Below are 14517 nucleotides of genomic sequence, written 5' to 3'. Positions count from 1 at the left end.
ATGAATCCATTTATCTTATCAACTTATGAAGAATTTGGTCATATACTAAAATTCTGAATTTTTAAGCAAATCATATCAGGAGAGATGTATGCTCATTCAATGCTTTATGGTCTACAGAAATGCATGAATGCACTCCAGCAAGTTACAGCTCGTGAAGGAAGGCCAATTCTCATCTGCCACAAGGGTGATGAGGAACCACAGAAGTATGGTTCTAGTGTTCTTGAGGTCCCCAAAACAGTTGACTGTCTTCAAGGTCTCCTCACAGTCATTCCGATGCAGCTACTTTCCTACCACATTGCTGTCCTCAGGGGCTGCAATGTAGATTGTCCACGAAATTTGGCAAAGTCCGTTACTGTAGAATAAAATTGTCTTGTCAATATCCTGCATTCTTCCTGTGCTCATCTCATTGTTCTTATATTGATCCACAACAGTTATTGTTGGTGAATGAATTATAGCTGTAATATTTGTATTTTTCAAGGTATTAGAGGAAATCTTATATATTAGGGTTGGGAAAATTTAGGCACCAAATATATTGTTGCAGGAAAGAATTTTAAGGTGAGCCAGATGGTATGTAAGTTTCCATCTGTGATTGTTTGATGCTAACCCTTATCTAGGTTATAATCTGAATGATACTAAGCTCTCTGGCTTCTCTCCATTCCTACAGTATTTCTACCCCTTTTTGAGCTTGTAAATTTTTGGCTCCCAGTTGCTCACTGACCTGAGATGAATTCTAGGATTAATGTATCTATTTCATCCTAAGTGATGGAATAGATTTTCTTTTAAAATTTACAGTAATGAACAAGATTTGATTTTATGACTTATCTAAGTGTCAGTGTTGAGTTCTTTGCCTTGTCTGATTTAGTAATGAAAATGACTTAGTGAGCGAGATTCTGTAAAGTATATTGTTTAATGGTAAAACATTTTCAGCTCACTAACATCTCATGGTTGAATCTGAGGGTCCTTGTATATATGTATTTATTGTTAAGATCTTTTTGATCAGGCCTCAACTTGTGGCTTCCAAATTGTTGAAATTAATGAAAGTTTATAAATAGAGACAGTTGAATTGAGTGAAATTTGTTAACCCAACACTGATATTCATCTCTGATTTTTCTTCACAATTTCCTTACAGTCTATCAGTTATTCAGATAATCTCACATTTTCCTAAAAGCAATACTTTCATTCCTGTTAGATATTATCTACTTGCACTTTGTTTTGTATATGATTTGCACAGAGGATGTACAAAATATTAAAAATGCTACATTATAATTCATGACAGAAAAAATACATTCCCTAAATTGACATTGAGGAAAATAAGAAACTATAATACATACATAAATATCCTATGTATTGTGCATAGTTTACAGATGTATTTGCCCCAGTGTCAGTGTCAGTGTCTCTGCTGAGTCTTTGTATAAATACATTTTTGTTATTGGTTCCTTGGAAAAAGGAACCATTATAAAAAGAGTTGGAATTAAAACCTGCATTATCATACTCTTGGAGTATTACTATTCCCCTTCATGCCATATGATTTAGGCAGTAAAACTGATTGCACACAAGGTAATTTAGAAACAAAATGAAAAAGAGCATGTCACACCAAGAATATCCATTGTAACAAATGGAATAAAACTAAATTAAAAAATATATTTTCCTGCTCTTCATCATTCCCTTCTTCTGTCCACTTCCTGAGGTGTGAGAGCCATGTTGAAAGGATGAAAGGATGGCTTTGTGTCAGTCATGAACAACCTCCAGGAGCCATGGGCATGGTATTTCCTTGGTTAACCCTTTTCTGACGGGTGGCATGTACGTTTATGCCAAGGCATGCCTGGACTATCTGCCGGTGGCATGTACATACATGCCATGGTGTATGTATGGCCATGCTACAAGTTTTTTTGTTTTTTTTTTACAATTATGGCAAAATATTTTTTTGCCACTGAAAATGTGATTAAGTAGTTTTTATCACTTTTTCTCATTTTTCCTATACTATGCATTTCATAAAGGCTTATGTATTTTGGTAAAAAAAAAAAAAAAAAAAAAAAAAAAAAAATCATGTATTTATAAAAACACTGAAACATAAAATTATATCTATATGAAGTGATTTAAAAAAACCTGTTAAATTAGTTATCTATATAAAGTAAATAACTTTGGGGGGGGGGGGGGGAATACAACAAAACCTACGGTTTCAACTGCATGATGCCACCCACTGCTTATTTTATTCAGACTATAGAGCGAATAATGATCAACTATGGAGTCTATATAACAACAAAAATATCCTACAGTCTTGATTTATCAGGAAATATGGCAAATAGAGACCTTAGAAAATAATAATACTGAAAATACAACATAGGCTCTTAGTATTATGAAGAAAAGGCAAGGGATGCTGGTATTGGGCATGAGCAGTCGCACATGCTAGGGTGACGATATAAGCCCCCGGCAGTGGGGCCCGGGCCACTATGAATACTACCCGTCGGGAAAGGGTTAATCCCCTAGGCCTTACCTCTCATGGGGACCCTGAGAGGTAAGGCTGTTTCTTCCCCAATTTATTTCAGGCTTACTCTATGGCCAATATTAAAGATTTTCATCCTTATTAGGAGCATGAAAGCTTGCCTCTTCTTCAATTAGCCTATCTAAATTTTATTTCATTGGCTTCCCAACCCCTGCCTCTCCTTTGACCATGACTCCACCCACTGATACTAATAACCCCTCCTTGATGTTTGCTGTCAACTCTATCCATTCCAAATCTTCCACCCAGGTCATTACTTAACCTTCAGAATACACCCCTTCCTCTCTCCCAACATCTTCCAGTCCATCTTCTACTGCAGTCTTCACCCTCCTTATTAATACTTTTCATCCTTACTGTTGTCCTCCCAGCAGTTCTACCTTTCTTCGTACTACCCCATCTTCACTCTACATTCAAAGTATCTGCCAATATCCATCCTCCTCCTCCTCAAGTTTCCCCTACCCCTCTTCCTCCAATTCACCCAAAAAACACCCCATCCTCTCCTTCTCCATGTGCATCATTATTTGCTCCTCCTTCCCCATTACCCTTACTACCCCATCTTAGATGCTCACATGACTCTCTTATGTCCCAACTATGTCCTTCTGCAGATCCCTCGCCTCCTGACATTCTTCCTGATACTTCACCACCTTTGCCTGTTCCCTATTTCATTCTCAGGATTCTTCTCCTACTTCTACAACTATTGTTCTTACCATATTACCCTTTGATTGTTTCATAATAGTTCTTTTGCAGTTCCCTCATACAGTGTTACACTCCCTTCCTCACATACTCTCCATTTGATCTGATTGCCCTATGCCTTTAACCAAATCCCCTTTTACAAATTCCCACTGTATTCAATTTCCCTAGCTTTCAATCCTATAGTGTTCTACAACCTTTGACACTTATCCTGATTCTTAACTTATTTCTATCCTTTTTGCCACAATACTTTACCATAGTGCTATATGATTTTTAATGTCTAGCACATTATTTTAGCAGTCCCTCTTCTTATATGCTTAATTAATACTTTCCCAGAAACCTTATCAATGAGTTGGTAATTAATATGTTCAGTTTCAGGTATGTTTTGGCAGGTAGATAGCAAATGAGAATCAAAATTTTAAAACTAACATGGTACAGGGATGAGGGTAAAGTTGCAAGTGGTGCTGTCTCAAAGCTAACAGCTAATTTTCGTCAATACTTATATCAAAAGCTGGTATTGCTTGGTGCTGCTTAAGGCCAGTCCACAATAACAGGCATGATCGATGGGCACATGGGCAGGCACAAATAGAGATGATGTCTGTTGGACAAACTACTCGGTAACAAGTAGTTTTCTCATTGTGTTCTCACCTGTGATGTCCCCTTTACAGCTGCCCACTGATGTGTGGACAGACCTTTTGACACATTCTGCAACCACCAGACAAGTATAGATACCAAGATTTTAAATTGTCCTTATCCTCATCAAAGGCCCTCTGGGTCAGCTGGACTCACCAACACACTTACGATAGTAAAATCACAGACAACTACTGTTATAATTGCAAACAGACCACCACTAGAATTCATGGACAACTTACCAACTTATTGTAGATTTAGCAGTGTTCGATCATTAGCAAGTTTGCTTGTAACTGCTGAGAGGATGTTCTTGTTTAAGCAAATTATCTTGCTTGCTTCTACAACTGTTAATAGAATAGTGGCAAGCATATATTAAAATATAAATATGGTGAAATTAAAATATGATTTGAAACTAACAATAATAATGTCAACAAACATTCTCATAAGATTACAGACAGTCACAGCCCTATACTGTAGAATGTAACTAGATGTAACTAGTATAACATAGATACTTCAAAGTACTGTAGCAACTTCGGTGCCTGTTAGTGCTCTAATAAACTCCAAACCATATAGGCAAGAATGGGTTTGGACCGTTTCCTAGACTGACAATAAATGGTGATGAACAGAAAAAAGTTATGTTTGAAGTGGCTTTTTTTTTTAAACAAACAAATAAATAAAAAATCAGTTTAAACTGGTTCCTTGGTTGATGGTAAATAGTGATAAATGAAAATGATAAAGTCTGCTCTGGTTTCTTTTTTGATAATAGCCAATAGTTAATTGTTAATGTTTAAAAAGTAAACAAATATGCTAAACAGCAAAGGTCATATAGCACTATAGAAAAGTATAGTAGCAAAAAGGGTAAAGAGGGAAGTTAATGAGTTAATGATTAGTAGCATGGCATTTTAGGATAGTATGGTGTTGAAAAGAGGGTGAGTAAATGAGGCAAGGCAAGTATTTGTAAAAGGGGAAAGGGGGAGTTAAAGGTGATTCGATCATATGGAAGATATAGGTCTGTGAGAATGGAAACCATGATTATTTCAGTGTAGAAATTATTAAGAAATAGTCAGTGAGTATTAAGGGTACAAAAAGGGTGTCAGAGAAGTAGGAGGGGAAAAACTGGGGAATGAGACAAGCACTCTTATTCAGAGACACTTGGGACACCTTTAACTGAGAACTGGACTGGTATCTTGCATCATCAGCCAATCACTGTTGGCTGCAGTGCAAGACAGCTTGAAGTGATTGGTTGATGGGCACAAGATGCCAGTTCAGGTTTCCGTCTAAGGTGTCCCAAGTGTCTGAATATAAGCAAGATAAGGAAAAGTATCAGGAAGAATACAAGAAGGTTTGTGAACATCACACATGATAGATATATATTTAAATACTCTTAATTACAAACTTTCTACCCATCTCTTGGACAGATTTATAAGATGCCATTTCTGCAGCTGTAAGTCAAATATAGCATTGCTCTTGGGTTTTTGTTTGCAAGTTAAGTAACTGACTGAAGGACCCCATAGAATCATGTATAGCACTCACTGACTGTCGCAATTACTTTGCCAGAGTGACAAAATTGCCCTCTGTCAGCCAACATTAAAACAAGTGGTTAGGTTATGATTATAATTCTTATGATGTGAATTACTTTTGCTTTTTGAGTTCCAATTTACAACTGCTGGTAAATATGACTATAAATGACTTGGTAAATGTGTTACTAATGTATGTTAGTGAATCCTGTCTTTAGCATGAGTTCACTATTCTTATTATAGCATTCATTATGCATAATTATAATAAAACTGCTTCTACTTACAGAAATTTGGCTGGGATTTGTTTTTACACAGACGGAGAGAAAGACACCTCATTATATATGCATAGATTATTGAAAACTTGGCACCAAATCCAAGGGAAGTAGAAGGGGGAATCAAGGTACGACAGGAAAGAACATATGATTGTGTTGGGATAACTGCACAAACTTCCCAATTAAGAAAAATGTGTAACCAATATTTCTTAATCAGTGGGCTAATACTGTTTAACAGTGTGCCAAAAAGCATTAGAAAAACAGCAGAGAGCACTATGGAATAAGTGAAAATTATCTTATTGATTGAATTCAGCACGAGATGAACCACCAACCAGTGGTAGTGAAAGAATGAGGGCTGAATCAAATTCTATCCCTAATCAAGTTCAGTTCTTTGTATCTAAAAAAAAGACAGGCGGTCAAACAGGATGGCAGGAGACACTCATAAGGCTCTTGCTTGAACTTACACAAAGTAACCAAGTAATTAACCATACAATCATCAAATCACATAGCAACCCACTGATGTCAGAAGGGCAAACACACATGCCGTATCTACTGCTTCACAAGAATTTAGTTACTGCAATTAGTAATGTTAATAACATTATAATTACAATAATATATACTGATAATAATAATAATAATAACAATAATAATATGATCAAAAATATCAGAAAAAATAAATTGAGGAATTAGGTAATCAGGCAAGATCAGGTAGGCCTGCTAATTGTATGGGTAAACAAAATTAATAAATTAAAATCCCAGTTGATATGACATGTATAATTGCCCTCCCAGTGTCTGCTAACTAGAAAAAAATGTTCTTTATATTCAAAATTGATGTTTCTATGCCACTGAGTAATAAAAAGGAGGCAGTGATAAACTATTTGGTAAATGCTGCCTTAAACTGTGAAAATCAGTGACATCAGTTCAAATACCACAAGGCAAAACCATTAAATCAAAACAAGATTTCATTATAACACACACACACACACACACACACACACACACACACATACACACACACACACACACACACACACACACACACACATACATACACACACATACATACACACATATACACACACATACACACACACACACACACATACACACATACATACACACACACATACACATACACATACACATACATATACATATACATATACATACACATACACACACATTGAATATGCAAATGAAAAATAATAAAACTACCTACCTGTCTCATATTTTGTTGCTAATCCTTTCCATTGTTGAGAAAGGAATAGAGCAAGCAGAATTGGGTCCAGATATATTTGGTTGCATCTTCTAACTTGGGGACTGAGGATGTATCACTGTCACTTAATTGTCTTTTCATAATCACCCACAGGTTCTCTAGTCTGGTGAATTTCAAGGCCAGTCTTATTTGCAAACATTCATATCAGCTCTTGAATGCACCCTACATAATCACACTGTCAGGAAATTTCTGGTGTGCATTCTGGTATTTGTGCTGGATCATTTATATACTTTGCTTCCCCTACTCCTAGTCATTGTATCATCACTCCACACTATGTGCTTCCATTTCTCGACATCCTGCTGCATCTTCATTGCAAAAATCTTTTCTTTATTTGTATGTGTATAACAATGGGATTATTTTTTTGTGCAGAGATACTCAAGTCCTAGGTCGTTCAGGTTCCAATTTGCCAGCAAAATGCGATTTCTTTCTTTTAGCCGACATCCACTTGTCTTTGGAAAACCTTCAATGTTGTTGTGTGGTCTCTTTCATGTATGCTATGTACTTATTTTATATTGGCAGATCCTTGTTCCTATATTCAACAAACTTTTTTGTCTATCATTTCACACTTCTCAGTGATACTCTGGCAAGAATCACTTTCTTTCTTTCAGTGTCCTGCTATACCAGCTGATTTTAAGTATATTGTGTGAATTAGTTGCATTGGGTCACATTTGCAACTTTAAAATAGGAAATGGTTAATGGTTAGTGGTTACAAAGCAAAGTATATATACTAGACTTCAAAAGTTGTATAGCACTATAGACAGGTGTAATAGTGGAAAGGGTAAAGAGGGGGTTAGTTGATTATATGTGCTACATTTTAAAGTTGTATAGCAGTTCAGGAAGGTAGGGATTAAAGCAAAAATTTATCAAAGTTGATGAAGGAAGATGTGTGGGATTTTGCAAATATGTCCATAGGGTATGGGTAGGGATTAGAAAAGGAGAAAGGGGTATAAGGGCAATTAGATCATAGTTTCAGAGAAAATGTCAGGAGAGATAGAATCTAATGAAGGGGGTTGCTGTGACAAAGAATCACATCCAGGGGGATAATAAGTCAGGAGGGGGGAATGATGCAGCAGGGTGCAATGGGATGTGTTGGGAGGGAGTGGGAAGGAGGGATGTAGGGGAAACATGAGTAGGAGGAGGATGGATGTCAGCAGAAGGAATGGGAGTTGAGAGATTGGAGGATGGTTGAGGTGTAAGCATCTTATCTTGGGCCATGGTTAGATAGTTTTGAATGTCTTTGAGAGTTTCTGCCGTGGAGTCAGTTGGGGAGGTCTGAGAAACTAAGGTTTTCTTATAGTGGGGAAAGAAGGTGACAGAGGGGTGGAGGGAAAGGTTGATGGAGAGGATGGGGTAGAACATGGGATAGAGTGTTCAGCTTGTCTTGTACAATGAACTGAGTGAGGAGGAAGAGGGTTGGGTACTGGGGAAGTAGTGATTTTAGTGTCTAGAATAGTGGAGGAGATTGGGGTGTCTGGATTTAGAATGGCAAAAAATTGATTGGGAGAGGGAGGGGTAGAAGTGGGATGAGGAAGAGATGCTGAGGGAGATGTAGAAACATATTAGGAGGAAAGGGGAGGGGTTGAGGATTATTGGACTAGCTGATGTGCTTCCTGTCTGGCTTTGCATAGAGTGAGGCCAAGTCTGAATCTAAGAGTCGCCACTTCAGACTCAAATTTGTATGTTGGGCAGTCCCTATAAAATACTTTACAGAACAGTTTGAGTAAGAGCAAGTTGGGCACAAAGAGGGCATCAAGTTGTGGAACAGCAGTGTTTGGCAGGAAGGCCTAGACACCAACAATTCCGACACTGACGGGGGGGGGGGGGGCTTAATATGGTCATACAGGGAGGGATTCTCTTCCAATGTAAACATTAAAGGGGAAGTCATGTCTACAGAAAGTAATCTCGGGAATACTGGTGGAGGTCCTATGATGGCCTCTAGGGGGAATGATGTAGCATTGTACTGATGCTGCATCTGGCATGCAAGCAAGTCTCCACAATCTGACCAATTTTTATTGTAGACAGGGCAGTTTGTTGGGGAGATGGAGACAGTTACAGTACAAATATTGAGGGTGGAAGGAGGATGGGCAGGAATAGGTTTGCCAGTGTCAGGGTTGATAATACTTCAGCTTGGGTTTTGGAGGTAACTGTGACAAGACAGGAACAATTGGGGGGGCTGTGGGTGGAAACTTTGCCTACTTGTTTCTAGACACATTGCTGGAAGAGGAGAGTGTTGTCAGAGTAAGGTGCTGTGAGGTGGATCACAAAAAATTGGTCCCATTATTGTTTGTAGAGGTAGGAGTAGTAGAAGGATGGGGGCATGTGGAAGAGGGAGTAGTGTTGAGAGAGATAGTACTGTAGAGAGGTGGACAATAAAGTTGTAGAGTAATAATAAGGGAGGATGGGGTAGTTGATAAAGAAAGTTATGGGATTGGAGATAAGTAGAGGATGTTGGGAGAGGAGGAATGTCTCCCGAAGGTTGGGTATTGACTTGGGTGGATGATGTGGAAGTAGGTATTGAGGAGAAGATAGTAGTAGCAGTGTTCAGTCGTAGTCAAGGTAGAGCTTGGAGTTGGGGAACTGGGAGAATTTAAATCAGTGGTGATATTTGATGAAGGGGCAAGCCTTATTGCCCCTGACAGTGGTATAAAGTCTTCATTATTGGCCATCGTAACCCTAGAGTATGTTGGGGAGAAACACAGTTCATCCCTCAAGGTCCCCTTGATGGGTAATGGCTAGACAACTAAATGGGAATACAGTACCCATGGCTTCCCCAGGCCATTCATGATTGGCACAAAGTCAGCCTTTCAACACAGCTCTCACACCTTAGGAAATGGATAGTAGAAGGGGTTGGAAAAGAGAGGGAAACAAAAGACAGAGGGAAAAAGACTGTGCAAAATTAGTCAAGTCAAGGCCTGAGACACAAGGCAGGGGTGATCCCCAGCATTGGGTCCCAGTCTGTTTCCTAAGCCCCCCATGGCAACAACAGGCATGGGACTGGGGTGGTTAAAATAGGAAATAGGTACACACACACACACACACACATACACACAAAATGTAAATTATTTCTGTCAAGAATGTGATAAAGTATATCATCTCTGATATGGTATCAGGAGATGAACTAATATACTATTTCTGGTGCTTACCTTTTTTACACTCATGATGCAGTGTGTACAATGCCTGCCAAAGTGTCAAGTCTGAATGCCAGTTACATTAACCCACTGGATCCAAGTACCTTGCTTTGGCACTTGAACAAAAATTGGAGCTCTAGAATTACTTCTATGGAGAGTCCCAGGTGTGTGGCTTGTAGGCCTAGCCTACATGAACACTCATGTGCAGTATCAGGACTCCTTGTCTCCTCTTTGCAATGTTATTAGCTCTTATCCTGGAAATATGTTTTTGCTATATTGACATTTTCTGATTTCTATATCATTTTTTATGTACTGTATGAAGATGGCAATATCTTCATAGAGTATTATCATCGTCAAGGGGCGCATGGCAAAGAGATAACCTGATGAGCTAAGTGCCCATATAGCCTGAGTTGGTGATCCCGGATTATGCAAGCAAGAGACCCATGCCAGTCTCACGGTGTAACCGTCGGTTGGACACATGGTCCTGCCAACTGTACCCCGTGATCCAGCAAAGGAACTTGTTACAAAAGGCATCAAGATAGCGTCCAGGTTTCGCTTCCATAGAGCAAAACTGGCAATATCAAAGCCTTAAAGACATGCAGCTTGGTCCTTCTGCATAGGTACTGACATCTCAAAATGCTCTTGTTGATCGAGTTCATGGCTTGTTGCCAGACCAAGCCGTCTATTGACTTCTTGGTCTGACAGCCCAGAGATATGGACTACCTACCTGAAGCTGGTGTTTTCCTAGGATATGGCTCAGAGATAGTACTTTATTTACTAATGGAAATATCCCAGGAGCCACTTCCTGAAGGCCTGCTGAATCTCTTTCCAAAAGCTTTGTACACTCTTGATGAGACAGCCCTGTTACCTGTCACTTGTCAACAATTTTCCATGGTGCAACACATTCTCATCATCTTAGCCAACAGCCTGATTTTTTCATGACAAGACATTCGTATCAAATGCCCCTCACACAAATTTTATCATGATGGGAGATGCCCATCACCTGGATGCAATGGATTTAATATCAAAGGTTAAAAAAAGAAAGGAAAATTATATAAAAAATATTATTTTGAAAAGGAAATCATTATTTATATATCATCTTGCAATGCTTATACACTGCCACCATTTTTTGATAATAAGGTAGGCATTACAATCATCACCGGAACCACTGTTTTAATAGACACTTTCTGGCTTATAGATACAAAATACTAAAATATTGCGATGCATATGGTACACCTTAAAAACAACTTTTAAGAAAATATTAATTGCAACAATGTGTTTCTTAATCACTCAGGAAGACACATTTTGTATGCGCATCAACTTAAACAGTAGAACATCCCTGTAGTACAGAAGTTCAAGTTAGCATAAGTAGCCTAAAGCACTACCACCAAAAAGACCAACAAGTTAAAAAAATCTCCTTCAATTAAAGAAAATAAATATCTGTATAAGAGACTGGATTTTCACTCTTCAAAGCATTATATATAAATATATATATCATATACACATTACAAGCTGAAAGAATCATGAATACTCACATTAAATTATAATACAAGTACATGAGATACATTAAAAGTAAGGAGTATTTTACAGCCCTTCTTAGATTACTTATAGTCATACTCATATCAATATGATATTACTTAAGATAAATATCACATACTTCAAAATAAACCAATGAAGATAATCACAAGTGACAGCCAACAAAAATATCATTAATGTATTTCAGGATGTGTATACTCATGCTGAGAGAAGACATCATAGAAATTATTGTCGTTATTTCAATTAAGTTCAATGTCTCTTGACTCTTTGGTACAAAACATTTTCCACATTGAAAAATAAGTACAATAGATGATAAACTTCAAAATGTATTACAACTTACTGATATCAAAAGTGCTTTATCTCACTTGGGTTTTTGAAGTGCCATTGCAACCAACACACTTTGTTTATATTACTCTATGTAACCATTAGTTATAAAAATAATCATCAATTGTATCCAAACCTTCTACAGCCTTCTACAGCATGAACAATAGTGCTGGACAAACAAGGAATTTAACAGAATATTACTTTTCTGTTTTCTATTGTGGTTTCCACTACATCAGTTTCCACCTGCTTATTTCCAAACCTCACTTGAAACTGTGGATAATAAAGAACTCTTCCTCATATCAATCTTGTATACCAATATGTATACCCACAGATAAATCAAACTATTTTGCAATTTTGACAAAACCACTCTGCTCACTGATTTGGCTTTACTTTTGCCGGCAAATCCGTCTCTGATGCAGGTTCACGAAGACCTGAAAGGACCTCTTCTGCTTCACCTTGCAGTGCTTCTGCCTGCTCTAGCAGTAACATCTGTGAAAGTATCTATTATAGATTCAGTTTCTTTTCTCTAATATGAATATCAAGTTACACTAGATTTGTAAGTTACAAATAAATACTGAAAGGCAAACATCTGTTCAGTCAGAAACAAGTCATATGTATATTCACAAAAAAAAAAAATCAAGTAACATATATAAGGGCTACAGTAGGTGAGATTTAAGATTATAATATTTCATAATGTATTAATATTTGACTTAACAGAGCTGGGAATATAAGAATGATACTGACCTTAGACTAGAATGGTTTAAATCTTTCATATTTTTTATAGTAGTAATGATAATAAAAATGAATGAGTTAATAATATTATCACAGATGCAGACTTTGGTAGAAACATTGATAGTCTACAGCAGTCAGCATCTTGGGAAGCCTGAACTTAACATGGAAGATATAAATGGTAAATTCTTTTTCTTTAAGTGGCTTTAAGTTATAAACCATTAAATATAGTACTACATATAGTGACAATTTCTAAAGGCTGGTCCTAACTCTTAACCCATTGGTGACAGATCACATATAATCACACTCTGGCAAAATTTCTCTGATGATAGGTTACACCTTATCACCTCATGTGCCTGAATGCTTTGTGGTGTGGAGACATGATTCATGTGTGTAATCATTCAAGGACGACCACATCTTAACCCAGTAGTTCATAATTTGGGTGCCACTGACCATCACCATCACCATGTGTTCCCCAAGAAAACAAAATAATTATGTGCAATTACAAAATGACAGTAATCTTAATTTATGATTCATATATCTTGCTCAACAACTCAGCACAAACATTTCCCAGACACCAACATACTTGAATATGCCAGTCAGTACAATGTACAATATACACTGTGCAATATATACTACATATAGGAGTCCTTTGGAATATGAAAAATGATTACAGGGCTTCCTCCATGGTTTAAAAGATTGGGAATCCCTATCTTGACCCCTGCCTTCTGCCAAAATTCTCATGATGGCAAGTTTCTGTCAATCTGGCCCTCAACTAAATTATCCCATGATGGCAAGTTCATGCCATCCACTCCTCAAGTCATGACATAATAGATTATACGGGTTAAAAAAGATATTATGGTTGTGCACTGGTAGGTCAAATCTAGAAACTTAACAGTAACGCAAAAAGGGCTTCCACATCAAAGCAACACATCTGACTTCACAAGCAATTGTATATAAAAATATAAGTGCAAGAAACATACATTTACTCCACATTACATGCTCAAAAAAAAGACAGCATGATAGAATATTGCACTGCATGAGTGAGTTTCACCATGACATGATAGGATGTCAATTGGAAGGAGAGGGTTATGCAATATGTTATGGCAAAATCAGTATTAGTCCATAATCCAGGCATTAGGCTTATTTTAGTGGCAACTCTCCCAGATGTGCCTTGTAGGCTTGGTCCACACAAATGTTTGTGTGTGGTGTGGTATCTCTTTATATATAGTAATAAACTATTTTCCTTGCACATTCTCCATATTATCTATCTTGGGAGTCCATAACTCAGTGCCAAAATAATGGCAATACATAAAATAATTTATTTGACATTTTAATATTTCTTTGTAATATTAAACATTTTATGCCAGTAGTCACACCAGGTAGGAATAGGATCTTGAGCATGGCAAGTGTCCTCCCTGGAGCTGGTGCTCTTCCAGTCATGGCTCATGGATGTTAAATTCCATACTCATTTACTTAAAGAAATAATCCAAGAGACGATTTCAAAATGCCTACCAAGTCTAATCATCACCCTCCAAGAACTTTGTGCACTCATGGTGAATCATTCCTGTCTCTCAGGCCTTCAATTAACTTTCTCATGATGGCATGTTCCCATCATCCTGGCCCTCATCCAAATTTTTCCATAATAGCATATTTACATCCCCTGGCCCTCAAGCCAAATTTTTTCACAACATGATGGCTATGGCACCCAGATCCAAGAGTTTAATTATTGGTAATGTTCTAACTGATCAGGATGTGGATGATAGTGATGCAGATGATGACTACACACCCCTTTAAACTGTTAATGACAAGTGATTGCTCTGGTAAGATTTCAACCATTCTTTGATTTGTAAAAACACTTGGCTCTTTTGACATATTACTTAGTGTTTCAGCATCACATCACTATTTTACAGAG

The 14517-nt window shown here is 37.5% G+C and overlaps 2 protein-coding genes across 17 annotated transcripts in view; one reads left to right on the top strand and one right to left on the bottom strand.

The window, feature by feature from the left end:
- Positions 1-1491, top strand: part of LOC119572340 (glutamine--fructose-6-phosphate aminotransferase [isomerizing] 2-like) — a 30560-nt gene extending 29069 nt beyond the window's left edge. For 14 of the 16 annotated variants that reach the window (XM_037919410.1, XM_037919409.1, XM_037919408.1 and 11 more), the window contains one exon: positions 118-1161. In XM_037919410.1, coding sequence (XP_037775338.1) covers positions 118-363 — 246 coding nt within the window. In that variant the 3' untranslated portion in view covers positions 364-1161. Of the gene's footprint in view, positions 1-117 lie in introns of all 16 variants that reach the window. The other 2 variants (XM_037919395.1, XM_037919407.1) reach the window with 2 other exon arrangements.
- Positions 1492-11061: 9570 nt separating this feature from the next.
- LOC119572604 (helicase POLQ-like) overlaps positions 11062-14517 on the bottom strand; it is a 28100-nt gene continuing 24644 nt past the window's right edge. Inside the window, exon 21 of the mRNA XM_037919709.1 lies at positions 11062-12362. Within this exon, the coding sequence (XP_037775637.1) occupies positions 12246-12362 (117 nt within the window). The 3' untranslated portion in view covers positions 11062-12245. The remainder of the gene's footprint in view (positions 12363-14517) is intronic.

The sequence above is a fragment of the Penaeus monodon genome, chromosome 4 (genome assembly GCF_015228065.2).
Source record: "Penaeus monodon isolate SGIC_2016 chromosome 4, NSTDA_Pmon_1, whole genome shotgun sequence".
Classification (NCBI taxonomy): Eukaryota; Metazoa; Arthropoda; class Malacostraca; order Decapoda; family Penaeidae; genus Penaeus; species Penaeus monodon.
The sequence above is the reverse complement of the archived record's forward strand: the minus strand, read 5'-3'. Positions and strand labels throughout refer to the sequence as shown.